The sequence below is a fragment of the Bombina bombina genome, chromosome 2 (genome assembly GCF_027579735.1).
Source record: "Bombina bombina isolate aBomBom1 chromosome 2, aBomBom1.pri, whole genome shotgun sequence".
In the NCBI taxonomy this organism is placed as follows: domain Eukaryota; kingdom Metazoa; phylum Chordata; class Amphibia; order Anura; family Bombinatoridae; genus Bombina; species Bombina bombina.
In genome coordinates this window covers 709364540-709392190 of record NC_069500.1, presented here as the reverse complement: position 1 = coordinate 709392190, position 27651 = coordinate 709364540, and the positions used below count along the sequence as shown (strand labels likewise).

The following is a 27651-nucleotide window of genomic DNA, read 5'->3' as shown; positions in this document are numbered from 1 at the left end:
TACTTTGTCATGGTAATAATGCAGGCCATATAGATCTCCCCCGATAGGAGGAGTTACAGGGATGAAAGTGCTAAGAATAGTACTACTTTACACAACCTAGTTACCATGGGTCCCAGACCACATTTTTAATTATTATACTTTGTCAGGGTAGTTATATATCTAACAAATCTATCTATTTATCTTCTATCAATTCTATCTAACTATCAATCTATGTATATCTATCTATCCTATCTATCTATCTTCTGTCCGGACTGTTTTGAGACAGCCACTTGTGTTTTGGACAAATTTGAAGTAGGAGGACAGACCAATCACAGGGATTAAACTGCAAAGAATAGTAATACTTAAGAAAACCTAGTTATACCAGTACCACCATGGGTCCCAAACCGCATGTTTTGTTGTTATACTTTGTCAGGGTAATCATGCAGGCCATATAGACCTCCCCCGATAGGGGGGTAACAGGGATTAAAGTGCTAAGAAAAGTACTAATTAACACAAGCTAGTTACCATGGGTCCCACACCGCGTGTCTTGTTGTTATACTTTGTCAGGGTAATCATGCAGGCCATATAGACCTCCCCCGATAGGGGGAATTACAGGGATTAAAGTGCTAAGAATAGTACTACTTAACACAACCTAGTTACCATGGGTCCCAGACCGCATGTTTAATTATTATACTTTGTCAGGGTAATTATATATCTAACAAATCTATCTATTTCTCTTCTATCGATTCTATCTAACTATCAATCTATGTATATCTATCTATCCTATCTATCTATCTTCTGTCTGGACTGTTTTGAGACAGCCACTTGTGTTTTGGACAAATTTGAAGTAGGCGGACAGACCAATCACAGGGATTAAACTGGGAAGAATAGTAATTCTTAAGAAAACCTAGTTATACCAGAACCACCATGGGTCCCAGACCGCATGTTTGGTTGTTAAACGTTGTCAGGGTAATCATGCAGGCCATATAGACCTCCCCCGATAGGGGGAGTAACAGGGATGAAAGTGCTAAGAATAGTACTACTTTACACAACCTAGTTACCATGGGTCCCAGACCGCATTTTTAATTATTATACTTTGTCAGGGTAGTTATATATCTAACAAATCTATCTATTTATCTTCTATCGATTCTATCTAACTATCAATCTATGTATATCTATCCTATCTATCTTCTGTCCGGACTGTTTTGAGACAGCCACTTGTGTTTTGGACAAATTTGAAGTAGGAGGACAGACCAATCACAGGGATTAAACTGCGAAGAATAGTAATACTTAAGAAAACCTAGTTATACCAGTACCACCATGGGTCCCAGACCGCATGTTTTGTTGTTATACTTTGTCAGGGTAATCATGCAGGCCATATAGACCTCCCCCGATAGGGGGAGTTACAGGGATGAAAGTGCTAAGAATAGTACTACTTAACACAATCTAGTTACCATGGGTCCCAGAACGCATGTTTTGTTGTTATACTTTGTCAGGTTAATGATGCAGGCCATATAGACCTCCCTTGATAGGGGAAGTAACAGGGATTAAAGTGCTAAGAATAGTACAACTTAAAACAACCTAGTTAACATTAACAGTGGTTCCCAGACCACATGTCTTGTTATTAGATTTTGCCAGGATAATCAGGCACGCCATATAGACCTCCTCCGATAGGGGGAGTAACAGGGATTAAAGTGCTAAGAATAGCACTACTTAACACAACCTAGTTACCATGGGTCCATGACCGCATGTTTTGTTATTATACTTTGTCAGGGTAATCATGCAGGCCATATAGACCTCCCTTGATAGGGGGAGTAACAGGGATTACAGTTCTAACAATAGTACTACTTAACACAACCTAGTTACCATGGGTCCCACACCGCATATTTTGTTGTTATACTTTGTCAGGGTAATCATGCAGGCCATATAGAACTCCACCGAAAGGGGGAGTAAGAGGTATTAAACTGCTAAGAAAAGTTTTACTTAACACAACCTAGTTACCATGGGTCCCAGACCGCGTGTCTTGTTGTTATACTTTGTCATGGTAATCATGCAGGCCATATAGACCTCCACAGATAGGAGGAGTTACAGGGATGAAAGTGCTAAGAATAGTGCTACTTTACACAACCTAGTTACCATGGGTCCCAGACCGCATGTTTAATTATTATACTTTGTCAGGGTAATTATATATCTAACAAATCTATCTATTTTTCTTCTATCGATTCTATCTAACTATCAATCTATGTATATCTATCTATCCTATCTATCTATCTATCTCATGTCCGGACTGTTTTGAGACAGCCACTTGTGTTTTTGACAAATTTGAAGTAAGAGGACAGACCAATCATCTTCTTCCATCTCCCAGTTCCAAAAATGCAGGCCATATAGACCTCCCCCGATAGGGGGAGTAACAGGTTGTAGTAAACTGCTAAGAATAGTACTACTTAACACACCACGGGTCACAGACCGCATGTCTTATTGTTATACTCTGTCAGGGAAATTATATATATTTCAAATCTATCTATTTATCTATCAAATCGATCTAACTATCAAGCGTATCTATCAAATGTATATTGCATCTATTGATCGATGTAATTCGTATCTATAGAATGTATATTACATATTTTGGTTGATGTAATTTGTATCTATCAAATGTATATTGCATCTTTGGATCGATAACATTCGTATCTATCAAATGCATATTGCATCTATTGATCAATGTAATTTGTATCTATCAAATGTATATTGCATCTATTGATCTATGTAATTTGTATCGATCATATGTATATTGCATCGATTGAGCTATGTAATCTATGTATCTATCTATTAAATCTATCTCGTGGTTGTGCAAATGGACTGTTTGCGGTTGTTTGCGGTGCATTACACTTGTAGATTGGTCTGTCACTGTGAAGCGACCGTAACCCTTACACTACCTGATAGATACAACATCATAACTGATGTTTAAAAGCACGTTATTGCAAACAATTTAGGAATGTTAGGTGATTTAGGCCCTTTATGGGTTAAAAGCAGACTCTGCATCAACTATGTAATTTTCCATGGGAGTTTTCACATGGATCCCCCTCCAGCATGCCACAGTCCAGGTGTTAGTCCCCTTGAAACAACTTTTCCATCACTATTGTGGCCAGAAAGAGTCCTTGTAGGTTTTAAAGTTCGCTTGCCTATTGAAGTCAATGGCGTTTCGCACGGTTCGCGAACAATACTGGAAGTTCGAGTCCGCCGTTCGTGAACCGAAATTTTTAAGTTTGCAACATCACTACTTAGAACTCTCCCCATGGCTTCCATCATTTAGAGAAGCTATTCCAATGTATTTGCTATTGAAGGTAACAAACTTGAAAGAAAAACTGCATATTTACAGCTAGGTCTGGAAATAATTGGACATTGACACAATTTATATCATTATGGCTCTGTACGCTACCACAATGGATTTAAAATGAAACAACCGAGATGCACTTGAATTGCAGACTTTCATCTTTAATTCAAGAGGTTGAACAAAAATATCATGAAACGTTTAGGAATTGCAAAGGAATTTCATACACAGTCCCCTTATTTTAGGGACTCAAATGTAATTGGACAAATTAACACAATCATAAATAAAATTTTCATTTTAAATACTTTGTCAAGAATCCTTTGCAGGCAATGACTGCTTGAAGTTTGGAACGCATGGACATCATCAAACGCTGGGTTTCCTCCTTTGTGATGCTTTGCCAGGCCTTTATTGCAGTTGTCTTCAGTTGTTGTTTGTTAATGGGTCTTTCTTGTCTTCAGCAAGTGAAATGTATGCTCGGGTTAAGATCAGGTGATTGACATGGTCATTGCAGCATATTCCACTTTGTCACCTTAAAAAACTCCTGGGTTGCTTTTGCAGTATGTTTTGGTCATTGTCTATCTGTAAAGTGAAGCACCGTCCAATGAGCTTCGCTGAATTTGTCTGAATCTGAACAATATATCCCTATACACTTCAGAATAAATCCAGCTGCTTCTGTCTTCTGTCACATCATTAAAAAACCACTACTGCCATTGGAAGCTATGCATGCCTATGCCATCACACTTTGATATTTGATCACACAATGTAGAAATGGGGTTAAATCTCTGAACTATGGACATTTCTAGCTGAAGGGATGTTACATTACTGCCAGTGTGTGTGTGTGTTACTGGCAAAAAAAGATGCTAAATCCCTGCACAAAATAGAAAAGTGTTAGGTATTTAAATAATTACAAAAGTGGTTAACATGAATTAGTAGATTTTAAAGCAAAGAATAATTTCACCCACAATGCATATAAAGCTTTAATAGTGCAAAAATGAACCTTCAAAGATTGATGATGTGTTTGATAATCATCTCTGTAGTTAATTTGTGATAACTGGAAAAGAAACAACATCTTTTGTTTCACAAATTCATAACTATTAGCTTAGAGGGTATACCAGTCTTGTCACAGGACAAAATGTTTTACATATATAGAAAAACAATATGTAAGTTTTAAAAATATATACATATGAGAAAAGTTTGTACAGTATATAGACTGCGTCAATATGTAGGAAGCCAGATAGAGAGGCAGTAGTGAAAACAATAGAGGCTGCATGCAAGGTTACATGTTGATTGAGATATACAATACTAATATACTCCTTTTAAAGGGACAGTCTACAATGTAATTATTATTGTTTTAAAAGATAGATAAATCCCTTTATTACCCATTCCCCAGTTTTGCATAACCAACACAGTTATATTAATACACTTTTTACCTCTGTGATTACCTTGTATCTAAGCATCTTCTGACAGCCCCCTGATCACATGACTGTGACTATTTAAAATCTATTGAGTTGCAATTAGTACTGTGTTGTGCTGACTCTTAAATAACTTCTTGATTGTGAACACAATGTTATCTATATGGCCCACATGAACTTGCAGTCTCCTATTGTGAAAAGCAAATACAAAAGCATGTGATAAGAGGCTGTCTTTAGTGGCTTAGAAACAGGCAGAAATTTAGCGGTTTAAAAGTATATTAATATAACAATGTTGGTTGTGCAAAGCTGGGGAATGGGTAGTAAAGGCATTATCTATCTTTTTAAACAACAGTTTTTGTGTCTGTCCCTTTAACACAGTATTATGTTAGTAGGTAGTTAAAGATCTTATATAAAGGTATTTAAAACCTATTGGGTACATTGTGACTGAATAGAGAAAAGCTATTTACAAATGATTATTCTCTGTTTCCTTTTGTTATTAATTTTACTTCTTAATACTATAAACAGCTTCTTTTTCTCAATTCACAGGAAGGCATTCCACAATTTTAATTATTTCTTCTTCTTCTACAATGTGATCCTCGGATTAAGTTCATGTCTATTTCGCTTGATCTGTGGCTTGATTTTAGGCAGCTGGCTTATTGCACGAATAGACAGGACATTGCTACAAAGAGGGTATGAATCTGCTGATATGGGTAAGTTTTAGGCTGCAACAGACTTTAGATAAATATTAATTTATTTGCTTTTAGTATTTTTAAGGCAATAATTTGTTAATAAACAGTTTAGAGATACAATTATTTAATTTATATTGGGCTTAATTATAAGTTGAGAGCAAAATATCGCTTTCCCACTGGGAATTAACATCAACATAACTCTTTTAAAGGGATATTAAAGGGCCACTACTAACATCAAAATTAAAGTTTCATGATTCAGATAAAGCATGCATTTTTGTAAAAATAACTTTACAATAGGTTTTCATTATCCAAACATACAAATTCTTTCAATATGCACACTTTCTGTGGATGTGCAAAAGTGCACATTATATACGTATATGAATTTTGTGATTGGCTAATGACTGTCACATGGTACAGTGAGAGAAAACATTTGAAATTTGACAGAAAATATTTTACTGCTCATTTAAAATTCAAAGTAAGTGTCATTTTATTGTGTATTTGTCGGTTATTCAATTCTACTGTTTTTAGTGGTCAATTAAAGGAAAAGTAAATACAGTAGATTTGCATAAACAAAAAAATGTATGATAAAAAGACAATGCAATAACACTTAGGGGCCTATTTATCAAATGTCTGTCCGTCATGGTACGATCAGCGGATCAGGTCCGACAGACATCGCTGAATGCGGACAGCATTATGCTCTCCACATTCAGCAATGCACCAGCAGTTCACAACGCCACCCCCTGCAGATTTGCGGCTAATCGGCCACTAGCAGGGGGTGTCAATCAACCCGATCGGGTTGATTTCTGGCAATCGCTGTCCGCCTCCTCAGAGCAGGCGGACAGGTTATGGAGCAGCGGTCTTCAGACCTGCTTCATAACTTGTATTTCTGGCGAGCCTGAAGGTTCGCCAGAAACACGGTGCTTCAAGCTCCATACGGAGCTTTATAAATATGCCCCTTAGTCTGAACTTCAAATAAGTAGTAGATGTTTTTCTGACAAATTTCAAAGTTATGTCTATTTCCATTCCCTCTGTATCATGTGACAACCATCAGCCAATCACAAATGCATATACTTATATTCTGTGAATTCTGTAACTTGGGTTTTGCAGATCGCTAATAAACATAAATTTAAAATGCGTTAAAAATATTTATTTTTACAAAAATTGAAAGAATCAGCGCTAATTTCTACCAAGGCAAAGTATAAGTGAGGCCCCTCTCAAAAGACCCCCAAAGGGAACATGATTTTCAAAGGTGGTATACTGGCGCTAAGATAGCCTTGGTTAGTGATAAATGTTTCGAGAATAATTCTCAGACTAATATTGGAGAGTAAAATTTAATAAATACAAATTTAATCAATACAAAATATAAAAAGTGTACAATTGAATATATGTATAAATAAGGTTAAATATACCTATATTGCTGTGTGTCTGAAAAGGACACTATACCTCTACGAGCTCGTTGAAAGCAAATTACAAAAGGGTATGTGCACTGTACTGTCAGAAACACAAGAAGGTAACTTATCTTATATCACATATAACAGTTAATAAAAAAACAAAAAATCATAATTAAAAACACATATAAAGAACACATCAAAATGGAATTATACACCCTCAAAAGTATCTGGACGTCCAGTAGAGATTAAAACTGGCAATAGCAAAAAAAATAGTATAGTATTTAAAAAGTCGGTGCACTTTTCAAACTAAGTGTAAGTGCATAGGTAGAGCAAATGTGTAGAGCTAGACAGGATGCTATTAATAGCCTGTGAGCAGCGTGTATATATATAGTGGCGGATGAGCTCCTCATATGTAGGTGATCTTGCTTTAAAAGTATTGGATCACGCTCTATTGCATATGGGAGTCGGTACCTTTACATTTTGGCCGGGATGTGTAGTTGCTGGAGGAATCAGTATCAGCCTCTTATCCGTTGTAGCTGTTTGTTGATGACAGGTTTCCGTTTGCAGCTGTTGCTTACTCTGTTATGCCGAGCAGTAGTTATTCCGATGCTGAATCCGCAGTTATGTATTTTTAGCTACGGCTGACGTATTCAATCACGTCGCCGACTAAATGGCTTGCGGTTGGTTCTTCCTTGTAGTGCAGATCAGCTGTTTACCAGCGGGCTCCCTTACTTCGCTCAGTAGTAGCGTGTGGTTGATTCTTCCTTGAGCCCTTTGTAGTATGTATCAGCTGTTAGGAGCGGGCTCTCACAATCGCTCAGGTCCTCTGTTGAAAATCGCACAATGTGCTAAAGAAATTTGAGAGCCTTAAGTATCCAATCTGTATCCAGTCTTTATGATGAGCAAACACTTTTCGCACTTCTTGAAAAAGCCCAGAGTGAGGGGAGAAACGCGTCGAAAAGTGTTTGCTCATCATAATGACTGGATACAGACTGGATACTTAAGGCTCTCAAATTTCTTTAGCACATTGTGCGATTTTCAACAGAGGACCTGAGCGATTGTGAGAGCCCGCTCCTAACAGCTGATACGTACTACAAAGGGCTCAAGGAAGAATCAACCACACGCTACTACTGAGCGAAGTAGGGGAGCCCGCTGGTAAACAGCTGATCTGCAATACAAGGAGGAACCAACCGCAAGCCATTTAGTCGGTGACGTGATTGAATACGTCAGCCGCAGCTAAAAATACATAACTTCGGATTCTACTATATATACATGCTGCTCACAGGCTATTAATAGCATCCTGTCTAGCTCTATGCATTTGCTCTACCTATGCACTTACACTTAGTTTGAAAAGTGCACCGACTTTTTAAATACTATACTAATTTTTTGGATATTGCCAGTTTTAATCTCTACTGGACGTCCAGATACTTTTTAGTTGAAATAATCTTTATTGTCAAAAAGGAAGACAAGAGACATATCTAATACATCATGCCCCTAGTTCAGATAAACATATTTATATTCATTGTTACAGTCTCAGGACCTCTTATCCTGTTCGATAAAGTTTTATAATTCCATATATCTGTCTCAAACAACATGAAAATGAGTTGGAGGATGAAACAACTTCTTTCAGCAATTAGTATATCCATCCGGCTTTCCCAATGTATCTCCATCATTACTGAAATCTCTGAAAGTCCATAGAGTCCTAGGAAAAGCTCCCACCTACTGAAGTTGCCTTCAGGCATAGGAAATATATGAGGTCCTGTTTATTTTCCTGAAGTAGGAATGAAATTATCTATAGTCTTCCTTCCCCTCCCTTTTCTAATGTGTTTTCCTTTTATTTTAATAATTATAAACATTAAACATAAACTTTTGAAACTGTAAAACAATAAACTCATAACTGTATAACCTTTCCCGTCGAGCAGAGAGAGAACCATCAAATTGTATCTAAGATGTATATAAGTTCCCCATAAAAGACTTAGTGGTAATAAGTTTAGGAGAGATCCCCTATCGTGTTATAACTCTTGAAATACTTAAATTTCCCTTATCTCACTTCTATCTCTGTTCATGATCCAGTGGACCCAAATCTTTTGGAAATGTGTTGTTGTATCCTGCAACCAAGAGGCAGATTCTGACATAGCATATATATTATCTAACCTGTTAATCACTTCTGACCACGTTGGTGAACCTGTTCTCCAGTGTTTGGCTATACATATCCTCGTGGTTGTACAAAGTATATTTATGAATATATTGGTAGCTAAGTTTAAGGATTCATCTGAAACATGCAAGAGGGCCTGCGCCGCCGTTAGCGTCATAGATTTATCTAATAGGATACTTATCAATTTAGAAAGTTTGTTCCAAATTTGTTTAATCTCCCCACATTCCCACCACATATGCATATAATTTCCAATTTCTGCACAGCCTCTGTAACAGAGTCTACTTTTCTGCAATGTATAATGTGCAGTTCTTATGGGTGTAAGATACCACCTGTAAGATGTTTTAATAGAATTTTCGATAAGGTCTGCGCATATCAGCCCCTTGCTAATCCTAGAAAGTATTTGTGTCCATCTGTCATCATCATATGTTTCACCTAAGTCTCTTTCCCAATTCTCATGAAGCGGCAATTTGGAGCCTTTTTTTGCATCTTGTATTGCCAAGTACAGTTGTGATATTAGTTTTTTATTTCTACCTGGGGTTGCAATAATGCGTTCTGTTGTAGTGTATGGGTTTAATGGTTTGTTTTGTCTGTATTTGTATATTGTGGTGGATATCTGAAGATATAGGAACCAATGTAAGGTGTCCGGCTGAAGTTTATCTTTCAGTTGGGTGTATGTGAGCATTTTACCTTTATCTAAAAAGTCTGCAACTCTGTAGAGGCCCTTATTTTCCCACTTACATATTAGTGTTTGAAATTCTGCAGGAAGTATAGCACCCAGTGGTATTATCTTAGTACCCTTGGGTATGAGGCCTAGAGAAGATGTGAGGTATTTCCACATATGCTTGGACTCCTCTGTCACCTTGAGTTTGTATAGTGTTTTGTTTGTAGTGTTTGAGGTGTTCCAAACAATCGTGGCTGGATCATTCACCCCAGCTAAGTCTGCCTCTAGTCTAGTCCAAGTTATTTCTCGACAGTTTTTGCTTATCAGCGTAATTTGTGATAACCTAGCTGCCTGATAGTAGTCTAACAAATTGGGCACCCCCACTCCCCCCAGCTGTTTGTGTTGTTTTAATAGTTGGGAGGCTATTCTAGCTGTTTTGGGTCCTCGTAGGAACCTAATTAGGTCCATCTCGTCCAGATACTTTTGAGGGTGTATAATTCCATTTTGATGTGTTCTTTATATGTGTTTTTAATTATGATCTTTTGTTTTTTTATTAACTGTTATATGTGATATAAGATAAGTTACCTTCTTGTGTTTCTGACAGTACAGTGCACATACCCTTTTGTAATTTGCTTTCAACAAGCTCATCTTTAGAGGTATAGTGTCCTTTTCAGACACACAGCAATATAGGTATATTTAACCTTATTTATATATATATTCAATTGTACACTTTTTATATTTTGCATTTATTAAATTTGTATTTATTAAATTTTAAATTTTACTCTCCAATATTAGTCTGAGAATTATTCTCAAAACATTTATCATTAACCAAGGCTATCTTAGCGCCAGTATACCACCTTTCAAAATATTTATTTTGCCATGCAGTACTTTGTTGCAGATATATACATTGCATGTGACACATTAATGTTCCTTTAAATACATAACAACATTTCAGAAAAATGCCAAAATGTTAATTTTATTATGAAAAAATCATTGCAACATATATTTGAAGTAAAGACAACAATGAATAGGATAGTACAAAAAGTATACAGTTTAAAATACATTTATCAAATAGAGAACAACAATAATAGCCATCTCAAGTAAAAAAAAAACTTTCATGATTTAAATAGGGCATGTAACTTTCCAATTTACTTTTATTACCAATTTTGCTTTATTCTCTTGGTATTCTTAGTTGAAAGCTAAACCTAGGAGGTTCATATGCTAATTTCTTAGACCTTGAAGGTCGCCTCTAATCTGAAAGCATTTTGACAGTTGTTTACCACTAGAGGGTGTTAGTTCATGTATTTTATATAGATAACATTGAGCTCAGGCACGTGAAGCTCGTAGGAGTGAGCACTGATTGGCTAAAAATGCAAGTCTGTCAAAAGAACTGAAATAAGGGGGCAGTTTGCAGAGGCTTAGATACAAGGTGATTACAGAGGTAAAACATGTATTATTATAACTGTGTTGGTTATGCAAAACTGGGGAATGGGTAATAAAGGGATTATCTACCTTTTCTTTCATGTAATTGGCAAGAGTCCATGAGCTAGTGACGTATGGGATATACATTCCTACCAGGAGGGGGCAAAGTTTCCCAAACCTCAAATGCCTATAAATACACCCCTCACCACACCCACAACTCAGTTTTACAAACTTTGCCTCCTATGGAGTTTGTGCTTGATTTTTAAAATTTCTTCTATGATAAGCGTTTCTAAGTATTCTGAAGCCCAATTCCTCTCAGAGTACAATGTTTGTCAGAGGGATGTGAAGAGAGTATCGCCTATTGATTTTGTGGTTTCTCTCACGGGAAATCTTTTCAAGGGTTCTCTGTAATCGGTCGTAGGGATTAATTTCCTACCTCCCTTTTCAGATCGACGATATACTCTTATATACCATTACCTCTGCTGATAGTTTTCAGTACTGGTTTGGCTATCTGCTATATGTGGATGGGTGTCTTTAGGTAAGTATGTATCATTGTTTAAGACACTCTCAGCTATGGCTTTATGTATTAATATAAAGTTTTAAATATTTGTATTTTTCTTATATCTGTTTTTTATTACGTCATTCTTGGCACAAAATTTATTTGGCACGAATTTGCGCCTTTGATGGCGTAAATTTAGTCATTCCCTGCGTCTTTGTTGACGCTAGTTGTTTTGGCACGGAATCGCGTTTGTTATGATGCGAGTTGTGTCATTTTCTTGTGTTGGTTTTGCCCCAATTTTTTTTTTACTTTCTTTTGTGTAATGCAACATTCTTGGTGCCAAATTTAGTTATTTTACCCTCTCCCTCTATTGCTCGGTGTTTTCATGAATTTGAAAGCTAATATGCCTGCTTTTTTATTTTATTTTTTGTTTTTTAAAAAAAATCCTATCTTTGTTTTTCTATCTACTGTTACATTGTGGAAATTGATTGTTTTGCCTAATGTTATTTTTCTTTTTCTGTTACATTTTGCGAGATGTCTCATTCTGATCCTGACTCTGATGTTACTGTAGAAACTATGATGTCCTGAAACACAATTCTACAAAGCTAAGTGTGTTCTTTTCATTATTAAGCTGTTGTTATTTCTTCAGCTCAATTATGTGGCATTTATTTATCATATTTTATGCTAATAATCGCCTAGATTACGAGTTTTGCGGTAACAGGGGTGCGGTACTAACTTGCAGTTTATTCTCACCGCTCTCTTACCTGCAGCGCTGGTATTACGGGTTTTTATCAACCCGGCGTTAACAGTCAAGAAGTGAGCATAGAGCAAAATTGCGCTCCACACTGCACTCCAATACCAGCGCTGCTTAAGTGAGCGGTGAGCTAGTTATACGTGCTCATGCACGATTTCCCCATAGACATCAATGGGGAGAGCCGGCTGAGAAAAAGTCTAACACCTGCAAAAAAGCAGCGTAAAACTCAGGAATCAATTACAGTTACTATGGGGAAACAAAATGTATGTTTACACCTAACACCCTAACATGAACCCCGAGTCTAAACACCCCTAATCTTGCACTTATTAACGCCTAATCTGCCACCCCGACATCGCCGACACCTACATTATAATTATTAACCCCTAATCTGCTGCCCCCAACATCGCCGACACCTACATTATATTTATTAACTCCTAATCTCCCTCCCCCAATGTCGCCGCAACCTACCTACATTTATTAACCCCTAATCTTCCGCCCCCAACGTCGCTGCCACTATTCTAAATTTATTAGCCCCTAAACCTAAGTCTAACCCTAACACCCACTAACAAATATAATTTAAATAAATCTAAATAAAATTACTATCATTAACTAAATTATTCCTATTTAAAACTAAATACTTACCTATAAAATAAACCCTAAGCTAGCTACAATATAACTAATAGTTACATTGTATCTAGCTTAGGGTTTATTTTTATTTTACAGGCATGTTTGTATTTATTTTTAACTAGGTAGAATAGTTACTAAATAGTTATTAACTATTTACTAACTACCTAGCTAAAATAAATACAAATTTACATGTAAAATAAAACCTAACCTAAGTTACACTAACACCTAACCTAACCCTACAATTAAATAAATTACCTACATGAAATACAATTAAATAAATCAAATACAATTAGCTAAATTACAAAAATAACAAACACTAAATTACAGAAAATAAAAAACAAATTACAAGATATTTAAACTAATTGCACCTAACCTAATAGCCCTATCAAAATAAAAAAAAGCCCACCCAAAATAAAAAAAAACTAGCCTAACCTAAACTACCAATAGCCCTTAAAAGGGCCTTTTTCAGGGCATTGCCCCCAAGAAATCAGCTCTTTTACCTGTAAAAAAAATACACACAACCCCCCCAACAGTAAAACCCACCACCCACACAACCAAACCCCCAAATAAAACCCTAACTAAAAACTAAAAAACCTAAGCTCCCCATTGCCCTGAAAAGGGCATTTGGATGGGCATTGCCCTTAAAAGGGCATTTAGCTCTATTGCGGCCCAAAGCCCTAACCTAAAAATAAAACCCACCCAATACACCCTTAAAAAATCCTAACACTAACCCCCGAAGATACACTTACCGGGAGAAGTCTTCATCCAAGCGGCAAGATGTCCTCAATGAAGCCGGCAGAAGTGGTCCTCCAGACGGGCAGAAGTCTTCATCCAGACGGCATCTTCTATCTTCATCCTTCTGACGCGGAGCGGGTCCATCTTCAAGACATCCGTCGCGGAGCATCCTCTCCCAATGACGACTACCCGACGAATGAAGGTACCTTTAAGTGACGCCACCCAAGATGGCTGATCCAATCAGCCAATAGAATGCAAGCTCAATCCTATTGGATGATTGCATCAGCCTATAGGATTTTTTCAACCTTAATTCCGATTGGCTAATTAATTCTATTAGCCAATCGGAATCTAAGATACGCCATCTTGGATGACGTCATTTAAAGGTACCTTCATTCAGCAAGAAGACGTCGATTGAAGAGGATGCTCTGTGACGGATGTCTTGAAGATGGAGCCGCTCAGCATCAGAAGGATGAAGATAGAAGATGCCATCTGGGTGAAGACTTCTGCCCGTCTGGAGGACCACTTCTGCTGGCTTCCTTGAGGACATCTTGCCGCTTGGATGAAGACTTTTCCCAGTAAGTGGATCTTCGGGGGTTAGTGTGAGGATTTTTTAAGGGTGTATTGGGTGGGTTTTATTTTTAGGTTAGGGCTTTGGGCAGCAATAAATCTAAATGCCCATCCAAATGCCCTTTTCAGGGCAATGGGGAACTTAGGTTTTTTTAGTTAGGGTTTTATTTGGGGGGTTGGTTGTGTGGGTGGTGGGTTTTACTGTTGGGGGGGTTGTGTGTATTTTTTTTTTTACAGGTAAAAGAGCTGATTTCTTTGGGGCAATGCCCCGCAAAAGGCCCTTTTAAGGGCTATTGATAGTTTAGTTTAGGCTAGGTTTTTTTTTCCTGTAATTTAGTGTTTGTTTGTTTTTTGTAATTTAGCTAATTGTATTTAATTTATTTAATTGTATTTAATTTAGGTAAGTTATTTAATTGTAGTGTAGTGTTAGGTGTTAGTGTAACTTAGGTTAAGTTTTATTTTACAGGTAAATTTGTATTTATTTTAGCTAGGTAGTTAGTAAATAGTTAACTATTTAGTAACTATTCTACCTAGTTAAAATAAATACAAACTTGCCTGTAAAATAAAAATAAACCCTAAGCTAGATACAATGTAACTATTAGTTATATTGTAGCTATCTTAGGGTTTATTTTATAGGTAAGTATTTAGTTTTAAATAGGAATAATTTAGGTTATGAGAGTAATTTTATTTAGATTTATTTAAATTATATTTAAGTTAGGAGGTGTTAGGGTTAGACTTAAGTTTAAAGGGTTAATAAATTTAGAATAGTGGCGGCGACGTTGGGGATGGCAGATTAGGGATTAATAAGTATAATGTAGGTGGCGGCGATGTTAGGAGCGGCAGATTAGGGGTTAATAATATTTAACTAGTGTTTGCGAGGCAGAGTGCGGCGGCTTAGGGGTTAATATGTTTATTATAGTGGCAGCGATGTCCGGAGCGGCAGATTAGGGGTTAATAATTTTATTTTAGTGTTTGTGATGCAGGAGGGCCTCGGTTTAGGGGTTTATAGGTAGTTTATGGGTGTTAGTTACTTTTTAGCACTTTAGTTATGAGTTTTATGCTACAGCTTTGTAACGTAAAACTCATGACTACTGAGTTTAAAATGCGTTAGGAATCTTGGTGATAGAGGGTGTACCGCTCACTTTTTGGCCTCCCAGGACAAAAGCCTTTACGAAATTTACGTAAGTTGATTACGTACACCAAAAAGGTGTGCGGTGCCCCTAAACCTACAAGACTCGTAATACCAGTGCGCGTAAAAATGCAGCATGACATTTACTGTTTTTACTTACTCAGTTCATGTACTTGATTTCATCTGCAAACATCACGTTATTTTTTTTGTCATAAAAGGTTATGACTGTTATTTTGCCTTTAAATAAAATGACGAGGTCTTTTCAAAATTGTTAAGATTTAATTAATTTTGTTCTGACCGACAGCATACTTAAGTTTATTCTACTGATGAAGGTTTTCTTTGGTTCAAAGGATCCTGTATCAGAGACAGTTTTGTTAAAAATTCTCCTTATTTCTCATTTGAACACTCTTTATTCTTTGTTAAGGAAAATTTGCTATTTTTAGCTTTTAGGAGCCTAGTCCTCCTATTAACTATCGGCTAGATTACGAGTTTTGTGGTAAGAGCGGCTCGGTACTAACTTGCAAGTTATTTCCACCGCTCACCTCCCTATAGCGCTGCTATTACAGGTTTGCAAAAACCCGGCGTTAGCAGGCAATATTGCAGCATTGAGCAAAATTGAGCTCCATACCGCACTCAAATACCAGCGCTGCTTTGAGCTGGTTTTACGTGCTTGTGCACGATTTCCCCATAGATATCAATGGGGAGAGCCGGCTAAAAAAAAGCCTAACACCTGCAATAAAGGAGCGTAAAGCTCCGTAACGCAGCCCCATTGATTCCTATGGGGAAACAAAAGTTATGTTTACACCTAACACCCTAACATAAACCCCAAATCTAAACACCCCTAATCTGCCACCTCTGACATCGCCGCAACCTACATTAAAATTATTAACCCCTAATCTGCCACCCCCGACACCGCCTCAACCTACCTACACTTATTAACCCCTAATCTGCTTCCCCTAACATCGCCGCCACCTACATTACACTTATTAACCCCTAATCTGTCGCCCCGAACCCCGCCACCACCTACCTACACTTATTAACTCCTAATCTGCCATCCCCAATGTCCCCGCCACCTACCTACACTTATTAACAACTAATCTGCCGCCCTCAATGTCGCCACCACCTACCTACACTTATTAACCCCTAATCTGCCGTCCCTAACATCGCCCCCAGCGACATTACACTTTTTAACCCCTAATCTGCCGCCCCCAACGTCGTCGCCACTATACTAAAGTTATTAACCCCTAAACCTAACCCTAAGTCTAACCCTAACATTTACTAACTTTAATATAATTAAAATAAATCTAAATAAAAATTACTATCATTAACTAAATAATTCCTATTTAAAACTAAATACTTACCTGTAAAATAAAACCTAAGATAGCTACAATATAATAGTTACATTGTAGCTATCTTAGGTTTTATTTTTATTTCACAGGCAAGTTTGTATTTATTTTAACTAGGTAGACTAGTTAGTAAATAGTTATTAAATATTTACTAACTACCTAGTTAAAATAAATACAAATTTACCTGTAAAATAAAACCTAGCCTGAGTTACACTAACACCTAACCTTACACTACAATTAAAAAAATTACATTAATTAACTACAATTAACTAAATTACAAAAAAAACAAACACTAAATTACACAAAATAAAAAAGAAATGATCAAATATTTAAACTAATTACACCTAATCTAATAGCCCTATCAAAATAAAAAAAAAACATAGCCTACAATTTTTTCATTTTCAAATTGCAATTCCTGTATAGCTTTACGTTGGACATCAATTGTTTTTTTTTGTTTTCCTGCAGTTTTTTCTCTTTTTGATTTATATCAGACTCTATGGTAAATTTCCATTTTTTTATTCTTTCTGCCTCTCTGTACAGCTTGGAATATAGCTGATTGACTGATTCTGTGTTCTCCAGCTATGTTGAGAGCTTGCAAGAGAATGTCATTTTGAAAATGAAAAACTGAGCTTGAAATTGGAAGATGAAATACATGAAAATAAAGATCTAATAAACCAACATCTGGGAAAGACCCCGGGACGAAAACTACCATATTGCCAAGAGTTTTCCAAGCACAAGATTAAGGAAGTTCCAGACACAGGACTACCATACACAAGGCTGCACGGAAAGAACAAACACCCACAGCGGCAGACTATAGACCTACATCTTTAACTACATGACTATACATTACCTCATATGATTGGGGTAATTTCCGGTAAGAGGACACCTATACTCTTTTCTGACTTGGATGTGTTGCATATGAACTCAGAACATATACCATTTATACATCTATCTTAAATACACATGGTGAAAGACTATACTAACAACCTTTATAGTATAAGACTTAAACAGTTCGAAGTTGCGCAGAAGTATAAAGATTTTCGTTCTCTTTTATTGTTATTTATTACAGTGTCAGGGGTACACTGATCATCTCCACTTCTTGCTGCACTCTCACGTATTTGTGTATATTAATATCTGCTGTTGTTGTGATTAGTAGCATTCTAATTGATATTAGTGATTTTTCACACCAACTGCACAGAAGTGTAAACATTTATTAGCTATTTGTGTTGGGTATCACTTATAGTTTCCCCCACCCTTCTACACTTTTTCCAACATCTGGTCTAGGTAATTATATATCAACATACCCGAATTTAAGCTATTATACACTTCTGTTGGGGTAGTATTCAGAGAGACATATACCCCTTAGAAATATATTCAGCTTCCAGTTCCATACCCTTTCGCCCTGTGTCCCATCTAGAGTGCTGGTGTTTTTTCTTGTTTTACCGGGTTTTATTTTTAGCTTAGGGTTTGGGCAGAAAAAGAGCTAAATGCCCATCCAATGCCCTTTACATGGCAATGGGGAGTTTTTTTTAGATAGGATTTTATTTGAGGGGTTTGGTTGTGTAGGTGGTGGGTTTTACTGTTGAGGGTTTTTTGTATTTTTTTTACAGGTAAAAGAGCTGATTTCTTTGGGGCAATGTCCCGCAAAAGGCCCTTTTATTGTAGGCTATGATTTTTTTTTATTTTGGGGGGCTTTTTTATTTTGATAGGGCTATTAGATTAGGTGTAATTACAGTAGTTTAAATATTTGATCATTTCTTTTTTATTTTGTGTAATTTAGTGGGGTTTTTTGTAATTTAGTTAATTGTATTTAATTAATGTAATTTATTTAATTGTAGTGTAAGGTTAGGTGTTTGTGTAACTCAGGTTAGGTTTTATTTTACAGGTAAATTTGTATTTATTTTAGCTAAGTAGTTAGAAAATAGTTAATAACTATTTACTAACTAGTCTACCTAGTTAACATAAATACAAACTTACCTGTGAAATAAAAATAAAACCTAAGCTAGCTACAATGTAACTAATCGTTATATTGTAGCTAGCTTAGGTTTTATTTTACAGGTAAGTATTTAGTTTTAAATAGGAATTATTTAGTTAATGATAGTAATTTTTATTTAGATTTATTTTAATTATATTAAAGTTAGTGGGGGTTAGGTTTAGGGGTGAATAACTTTAGTATAGTGGTGCCGATATTAGGGACAGCAGATTAGGGGTTAATAATATTTAACTAGTGTTTACGATGCAGGAGTGCGGCGGTTTAGGGGTTAATATGTAATTTATGGGTTTTAGTGTACTATTTAGCACTTTTGTTATGAGTTTTATGCTACAGCTTTGTAACATAAAAGCCATAACTACTGACTTTCAGTGTACGGTATGGATCTTGACATATATATAGGCTGTACCGCTCACTTTTTGGCCGGACATGCGCTTTGGAAGACCCATTGAAAAAGGACTTTTTGAAAGCTGTGGTAGTTACGTTGCGTTCCGGTCAAAAAAGTGTGCGGTACAGATATACCTGCAAGACTCGTAATACCAGCGGTAGTGAAAAAGAGCCATAACGCTACTTTTTCACTCATACCGCAAAACTCGTAATCTAGCCGTATGTTGGTGCTCCTGAGGTTTTTTCCTATTCAAGATACTATCTGTATTATGTTCTAAAGAATGGTTTATCCTGATTCCGTTTTGGGACTGTACCACTACTTCTATGGAAATTGGTACTTATTTTTAGGATTATTTAGAGTTTGCATATAACCTTAGTAGAGCATATTCACGTACTGTTTATATTTTTAGCTCAGCTTTATCTGTGGCTGACATTACTGTTCTCTCAACCTTTTGTTGAACAGTTAGCATAAGCAGTTTTAGATTCTCAAGTATATAACTCTGTTTATTTACTTCTGATGTATTAATTTTATTATGTTTAATATATCTATTATTATTATTATTTTCAATATTTTTTATTATCTCTAGCTTGTTAGGATCATAATTTGTTTGATTTCTATTATCTCCACTATTTGGAGATTTAGAGTTTTTTCTGCCCTACTTTTAGTCCGGTGAATGTCCTGACTACAATTGTTTGTTCTAGATCCAAGGGTCATAGATTCATATCCCTGCAGGGTTAATACAGCCCTTCGGCCTTTTGAGGTCAATTTATTGTGTACCATTTATTTTGGTAATAACAACTGTTTTATCAGCTGCTAATTTGGTTAACTCTGAGTGTAAGCACTGAAAAAGCATTTTTTTGTATCCTTCTGGGAGAAAAATGCCATATAATTACTAGTTATTAGTCTGCATTTAGGTTCTCAAACCAGTCCTATATTATTCTTAGGGTTTGAATAGATTTTTAGAATAAGACTTTCTATGGGAAGAATCTTTCTTTCTCAGTACACTTTGAATTTTTTTTCAGATGTGAATATACCAGTTCTTTAGCAAGTACAGGGATTGGGTTTCTAGTCAATTCTATTCTTTATTCCAAAGAAGAAAGGTTTATTCAGTCCAATCTTTTTATCTGAAGACTTTATATTGTTTTGTTAGAGTCTCAACTTTCAAGTTGGCGATTATAAGGACTATTATGCCTTTTTGTTCAGCAAGGTAATTTCATGTACACTCCATTTTACAGGATCTTTATCCTCATATTTTATTTCATTCAGACCACTTGTGGATTCTGAGATTCTCTTTTTTAGATAAGCTTTACCAATTTGTTGCTTTTCCATTTGGTCTAGCGACAGCTTTATGAATCTTTTCAAAGGTTCTGGGTGCCCTTCTTTCTGTTATAAGACAGTAAGGTATTATGACGTTTCCTTATTTGGATGGTATCTTGGTATTAGCTTAATCTTTTCTTTAATGGGAATCTCTCATGAATCAACTAGTTTTGTTTCTTCAAGACATGGTTCGATGATTTAATTTACCTAAGAGTTTCATGATTCCTCAGACAAGGGTCACTTCCTTTTGGGTTTCTAGATGGATTCTGTGTTCATGTCTTTGTCTTTATCGGACAAAAGTCAATTGTAATTGGCGTTAGCCTTTCTAACTTTCAGTCTAGAACATTCTTTTCAGTGGCTATGTGCATGAAAGTTTTAGGTCTCATAACTGCAGCATCGGGCGTGGTTCCCTTTGCTTGTTTTTTCATCTCAGACCTCTTTTGCTTTGTATACTGAATCAATGGTGCAGGGACTGTTTTCAGATATCACAGTTGATATTCTTAAATCCTAACACTCAACTCTCTCTGTTTTGGTGATTAGACTATCATTGTTTTATTCAGGGGTCCTCCTTTTGTTCGTCCTTCCTGAACTGTATTCTTAATGGATGCAAGTCTTACAGGTTGGGGAGCTGTCTGAGGGTTTCTGACAGCACAAGGGGTTTGGAAACTTCAAGAGACGAGGTTTCCAATCGATATTTTAGAACTTTGTGCTATTTTCAGAGCTTTTCCAGGCTTTGCCTCTTTTAGGAGAGAACATTTCATTTCGCTTTCAGAAGACAATATCACAACTGTGGCATATGTCAATCATCAAATAGGGACTCGCAGTTCCTCAGCAATTAAGAAGTATCTTGAATACATTCTTGGATGGAATTCATCTCCTGTCTAATTTTATACGATTTTTATCTCAGGTTTAGACATTTGGGAGGTGGATTATCTCAGCCATCAGTCTTTAAATCCGGGAGAGTGGTATCTCTATACAGATGTGTTTTCTCAATTTCCCAGGTAGCTTTTTAAGTCCAGGGATCCTCAGACAGAAATGGTGGATGCATTAGCAGTGTCTTGGTTTTGCAACCTGTCTACATCTTTCCGCCTCTGTTTTTTTTCTTCCAAGGGTGATTTCCAAGATCATATTGGAATAGTCTCATGTGTTTCTGATAGCATCCACATGGCTTCACAGGTTTGGTATGTGGATCTTGTTCAGATGTCCAGTTGCCATCCTTGGCCGCTTTCTCTTGTTTTAGGGGCTATTTTTCCATCGGGATCTCAAATTATTAATTTGATGGGATGGAAATTGATTAGTGTTTAGTCATAGAGGTTTCTCTGTCTCAGTTTTTATCACTATGTTGCAGGCTTATAAGTCTGTTTCAAGGAACATGTATTATCAGGTTTGGAAAACCTATATTTTATGGTGTTCTTCTCATAAATTCTCTTGGCATTCTTTTAGAATTCCTAAGGTTTTACAGTTTTTTCAGGATGGTTTTGATAAGTTTGTCTGCAAATTTTTTGAAGGGACAAATCTTTGTTCTGTTTTATTTCCTAGAAAGATTGTTTAAACTTCCTAATATTCACTGTTTTGTTCAGGCTTTGGTTGGTATCAAGCCTGTTCATTTATTAATTTCTCCTTTTTGGAGTTTTATTTGGTTTAAAGATTTTGCAGGCTCTTTCTTTTGAGCCCATATTTTCTTTCAAGATTATCTACTTTCTTGGAAAGAGTTGTTTCTTTTAACTATCTCTTCTGCTACAAGAGCTTCTGATTTATTAGCTCTCTCTTGTGTGTCTCCTTATCTGAGTTTTTCATCTAGATAAGTTGTTTTGTGGACTTCTTTTTTTTCCTAAGGTTGTGAATTTGAACATTAGTAGAGACATTGTTGTTCCTTCTTTGTGTCCTAATCCTAAAGAATTATACAAATATATATTTATAAATATATATATATATATATATATATATATATATATATACACATGATTATATATAGGTATAGATATATACCGATATACAGTATATACACATACATACATATAGATCTTTAGACATGTATATGAATGTATCTCAATGTTAAAGCCCTTTGTCTGCCTTTTTTTTCTAACTCCTGACCCCTTATAATTTTTTTGTGCAATATTGTTTAGAAATAATTTTAATCAGATTATTATGAGTGTAACTGTACTTTGTAATGTATTTTTGATGTGTTTTGTGAGAATTTTTTGTTACGCAAAACAGTTAACCACAGCTCTGAGGAAGTGCTAACCAGATGAGCGTTAATTATTGGGATGGGTTTACAGTAGAGAATGCACTACGTATTAGCTTTACAAAGGGTTAGGAGTACTTTGCATACTTGTTGGAAATGATTATGTTGCTTTAGGAGTGCACCTAAAAAGAGGGAAAATTTTGTCTAGACAGAACGACTGAATACAGTGCACCCCAGTGGCTTAAAAGGACAGTCTACACCAGAATCTTTATTGTTTAAAAAGATAGATAATCCCTTTATTACCCATTCCTTAGTTTTGCATAACCAACACAATTATATAAATACACTGTTTACCTTTGTGATTACCTTGTATCTAAGCCTCTGCAAACTGCCCCCTTATTTCAGCTCTTTTGACAGACATCAATTTAGCCAATCAGAGCTGGCTCCCTGGAACTCCACATGCGTTAGCACAGTGATATCTATATGATACTCATGAACTAACACCTTCTAGTGGTGAAAAACTGTCAAAATGCCCTGAGAGAAGAGGCGGCCTTCAAGGGATTAGAAATTAGCATATGAACCTCCTAGGTTTAGCTTTCAACTAAGAACACCAAGAGAACAAAGCAAAATTGGTGATAAAAGTAAATTGGAAAATTGTTTAAAATTACATTCTCTATCTAAATCATGAAAGTTTATTTTGGACTAGACTGTCCCTTTAAATAAAGAATTTTCATAGAACTGTTTTTTCTTAAAAATAAAAATAAAAAAATGAATACAATATACTTACGCATCAATAACTTTGTGAATAGCTTTTGTAAATGGGGTTCTATGGAGAAGGGATAATATGTGTTATAATTATTAGACATGCAAAAATTAATTTTTAATTTTTGGAATGAACGAATTTGAACTAATTTTGTTTAAAATGTGTTTTTTAATTAATTAATTTATTTATTTAAACAATGACCGGTAAAGAAAATGCTTGAAATGATAAAGGGGTAGAACTAGAAAGCCCTGCCGTGAGTCAAATGTATACCACTTTTATTTGGGGTGATGAGTAGGACACATACTAAAGACATTACACAGGGGTATGTTATGAAAAGATGAAGGATCTCAGGAAAGAGATTAAAAAACATACTTAAATGTTGATTGTCTGCATCACTGAACAAGTGAGTCTATACAACACTTGAAACTGTGAACAAATGAAACTCTCATGTAAGGAATCTTGCATTTTTAAGATCTTGAAGATTTCTTAGGGGTAGATGTTACTACTTTAGTAATAATTTGGTTAAGTGAATAGATAAAAATGTGTAGCTATAATATGTCATCTGGAGATGAATTTAAAATGTTTAATTATTAGTGCCAGATGTCTCTGGGGTAAGAATTAAATGTGAAAGCTACTGTTTCTATTAAAAAGAAAATGTAAATAGTAGCTTGGTACTTAAAAACTATTTATTTACTGCTTAGCTTCAGTATAAAGCATATCTCAGTGAGTCTGTATTTAAGTTTGCAGTCTGAACATCTATATACAAGTTTTTGGTATTGCAGGACACCTTTGTATCCAATATCACCCATATATTATCAGCAAAATATTAGTATTAATAATAATAATTAATAGTTATTAATTATTAATAGTGTTCATTGGCAATTATTTCATAAAGTAATCAATTTGACTTCATTTTCTAAAGGTTATAATACATGGATTGGAATGCTATACGTGGATCATTATCATACTAACCCTGTCCTTGTAAGCTTTTGCAATCTTCTCCTGACATCAAGAGCTGAGAGAAGACTAAGGGAATCTTCTACATATCAAAATTGTTCTAGTCTAACAGGTATGTGCTAACTCTGAACTGTAAGATTAGAACACAGAAATTCAAATATCGCACAAAATACAATAATACAAAGTAAAATCACCAAAAACATCTCACATAAAATATACCTCATTTACTCCTGGTGCTTATTCAAATATTCTCAAATGCTCTCAAAAAGCTGTATATTATCATGCAGAATATAGTGTCAATAATAATCCACACTACCTATCTCAGCAGCTCCAATATGTCCAGCGTAAACCAACAAGCCTAAAAAAATGTAGGAGGCCTGAAAAAGGGGTTTATGTAAGGAGTGCTATGGAAGGAACGTATTATCAATACACCGTATCAAGTTTAAAAAAAAGTTTTGGCATGCAAGTACTACATCTGCGTTTTACCCTACTCACTTGCAGGGAAATTATATACCGGTGTTCAGTGAATTTCTTAACAATGAATTTGAAAAAAATGGTTCTAATAAAAATAAATTTGATATAGCTAATATTTAAAAAAAAAAGGACAGACACTTAAAGGGATATGAAACACAAAAATATTCTTTCATGATTCAGATAGAGCATGCGGTTTTAAACAACTTTCTAGAAGTAAGTAGAAATAAAATGGAAACTTTTTTAAAATAGTATGCTCTATCTGAATCACAAAAGAACTTAAAGCAAGATATGCGTGTGAAAGTGGTAAATAGCATGCAACCTGTAATTAATCTTGGAAAATTAAAAAAAACCCAGTAAAGAATGTTTGGATGATTTTATTGAGACCCCTCCTCTTTGAATTGTTTCCCAAAATATTGAGACCCCCCTCCTTGAATTAATTATCCCAAAAATTCAATGTCATTTTCAGAAAAAAATAATACTATTTATTTATTGTGGCCCCAATTATGCTTATCAATGGAGAAGAGGCATGAAGAATAAATAGAACTCTAGGTGAGGGTTTTTATGGATGTGGGAGGCAGAATTGCACTTGGTACAAATATAGGAATAAGCATAATCAACATAGTTTATTTAAAAGATTGGATTTCAAATTAAAAAGACATTTGAATTGTAAATCCAAATTTTTAATATACCAACTAGCGTGGAGTTGTTTCATAAAATATATAGGAACAATGAAAGGAAGTTTAAAGACTACAGTGTCAAAACACATTACAAATATAAAAGATGGGTTTATGACACATAGTGCGTCTGCACATTTTGCTTTTGCCCATAATAAGAACCTAAAAAAGGTTAAAAGTCAAGACTGTTGAATCAAACTGTCATGATTCAGATAGAGCATATGATTTTAAGATATTTTTGTTACCAAATTTACAGTGTTCTTTTGTTATACTTTTTGTATAAGCCTATGCACATATCCTCAGCAGCAGCAATGCACTAATGGGAGCTAGCTGTTGATTGGTGGCTACAGGCATTTGACTTTTGTCATTGGTTCACATGTTCAATTTTGTCCCAGCAGTGCATTACTGCTCTGGAAATGACTTTAAATATGTGTTTAACTCCTTTGTATGGGTTAAACACCTAGTTATACACAATAAATGCAATAATAAAATACTCTAACATATTAGAGCAGTTTTCTTTTGCACATTTATGTCCCTTGAACTTGAAAAATATCTTAGAATTATAATTTGAAGAAAATAATTATATTGTGTCTATGCCACTGAAATAAACATGTTCTTTTTATATAGGATTTCGTGTATCAGCACAAGCTAAAACAAGATGGCTCCTATCGTATACACTTTTAAGCAACCCAAGACTTATAATAAACAGGAAGATTAAAGTACTGGATGATTTACAGATAGTAAACAATGTGATTCAAAACAGACTTATCCAGGCCTCAGTGATGGAAGCTGAATCAAGAAATCAAGAAAAGCCCATTGATATCAGCAGTGTGGAAATCAGAGAAGGACACTCTATATTTTTTTAGACTCCAGACAATAACCTGAAAATAAAGATAATGGTACATTCCAAGAAACAAATCTTGAAAACTTCTGAATTAAACATTTCAGATATTTTGGACAAGTATAGTGTATTTTCTATGTCATTGTACACCAATGTTTTATTAAAAACAGTTATATTTTTTTCTAAAACATATCAGCTGTATTTTTTCTTTAGGTAGTAAATACTTATTCGCTAGCATTGTAGTATAGAAACCTATACTATCCCTGACTTATCCAACATGTTTTTTTCTTGTCCTGTCTTTGGACTTCTGTCTATTGTTTCTCTATTGAACTCAGAGAAACCTTTCTCAGGAATGCCCAAAAAAAACCTAAATCACTAAGTCCTATTTCTAGATAGCCCAGAATCTGCCCAATATTGCCTTAGCTTTGTCTCCTTACTCAAGAATCAAGGTTGGAAATTATATTTGTTGGGATGTATGGTGTCCGGAGATTTAATTAATTACAGATCACTTTATCATTAAATTGAAATGAGTAAACATATCTTTTGTTGACAAAGTGTGTACAAATATGTGTGTGTGTGGGGGGGGGGGGGGGTTCATAATGGCTGGACAGTTTTTGTTGGAACACTTTTTTTTTGTAATTAGCAAAAACAATATTATTATACCAAATATAACAGTCAATTCTATGAACAAATGGTTTGTACATGGGGATTTTTGTAAATAAAGCTTTTATAAAGAATTGTAATAGACCCAATGGTGTCTACATGTTATGGAAGGGTCAGCAAAGACTTTGAGATTATAATATAAAATGCTTATGGGTAGTAAACAAAATTTTAATATATTTTCATTATTTATTTTGCTCCTTTTTCAGGATATAAAACAGTCTGTTTCATAGTAACAAAAAAAGCATGTGGTGGGTTACACTTAAAGTGAAGGTAAAGTTACCCTCATCACTATCTAGAATATGATTCAATGTTTAAAAATAATATGACTTTAATTCATCATATTTTATATAAATAGTTATAAATAAATATATTACCTGTATAATCCTAATTATATACATCCCCAAATTCAACCCGTATTTTTTTTTTTTCTACTTAACATCACATGTATTTTATACCCAATTGATTTTTAGGCCGTTAGGCGGCCGTCATCCGACGTCATCCGCCCCTTTACTCGTCGTCGCATGCGCACTTTAATTTGTCTCCTTCTTATCAACCAAGCGCGCTCCAGTTTCGCACATGCGTCCCACAGACTACCTCATCGTCTTGTTACAGTGTGCACAATCAGAGCCAGGAGCTGCATTTATTGATATTGTTGAAACGTTTCTTAAAAACATCGATCTATTAACTCTGTTTGCCCAATTGTAC

General features: G+C 35.4%; 1 protein-coding gene across 1 annotated transcript in view; it reads left to right on the top strand.

Moving 5' to 3' along the window:
* Positions 1 to 26471, top strand: part of LOC128649438 (stimulated by retinoic acid gene 6 protein-like) — a 154445-nt gene extending 127974 nt beyond the window's left edge. Inside the window, exons 16-18 of the mRNA XM_053702706.1 lie at positions 5266 to 5429; positions 24260 to 24406; positions 26070 to 26471. Of these exons, the coding sequence (XP_053558681.1) occupies positions 5266 to 5429; positions 24260 to 24406; positions 26070 to 26308 (550 nt within the window). The 3' untranslated portion in view covers positions 26309 to 26471. The remainder of the gene's footprint in view (positions 1 to 5265; positions 5430 to 24259; positions 24407 to 26069) is intronic.
* Positions 26472 to 27651: the final 1180 nt, after the last annotated feature.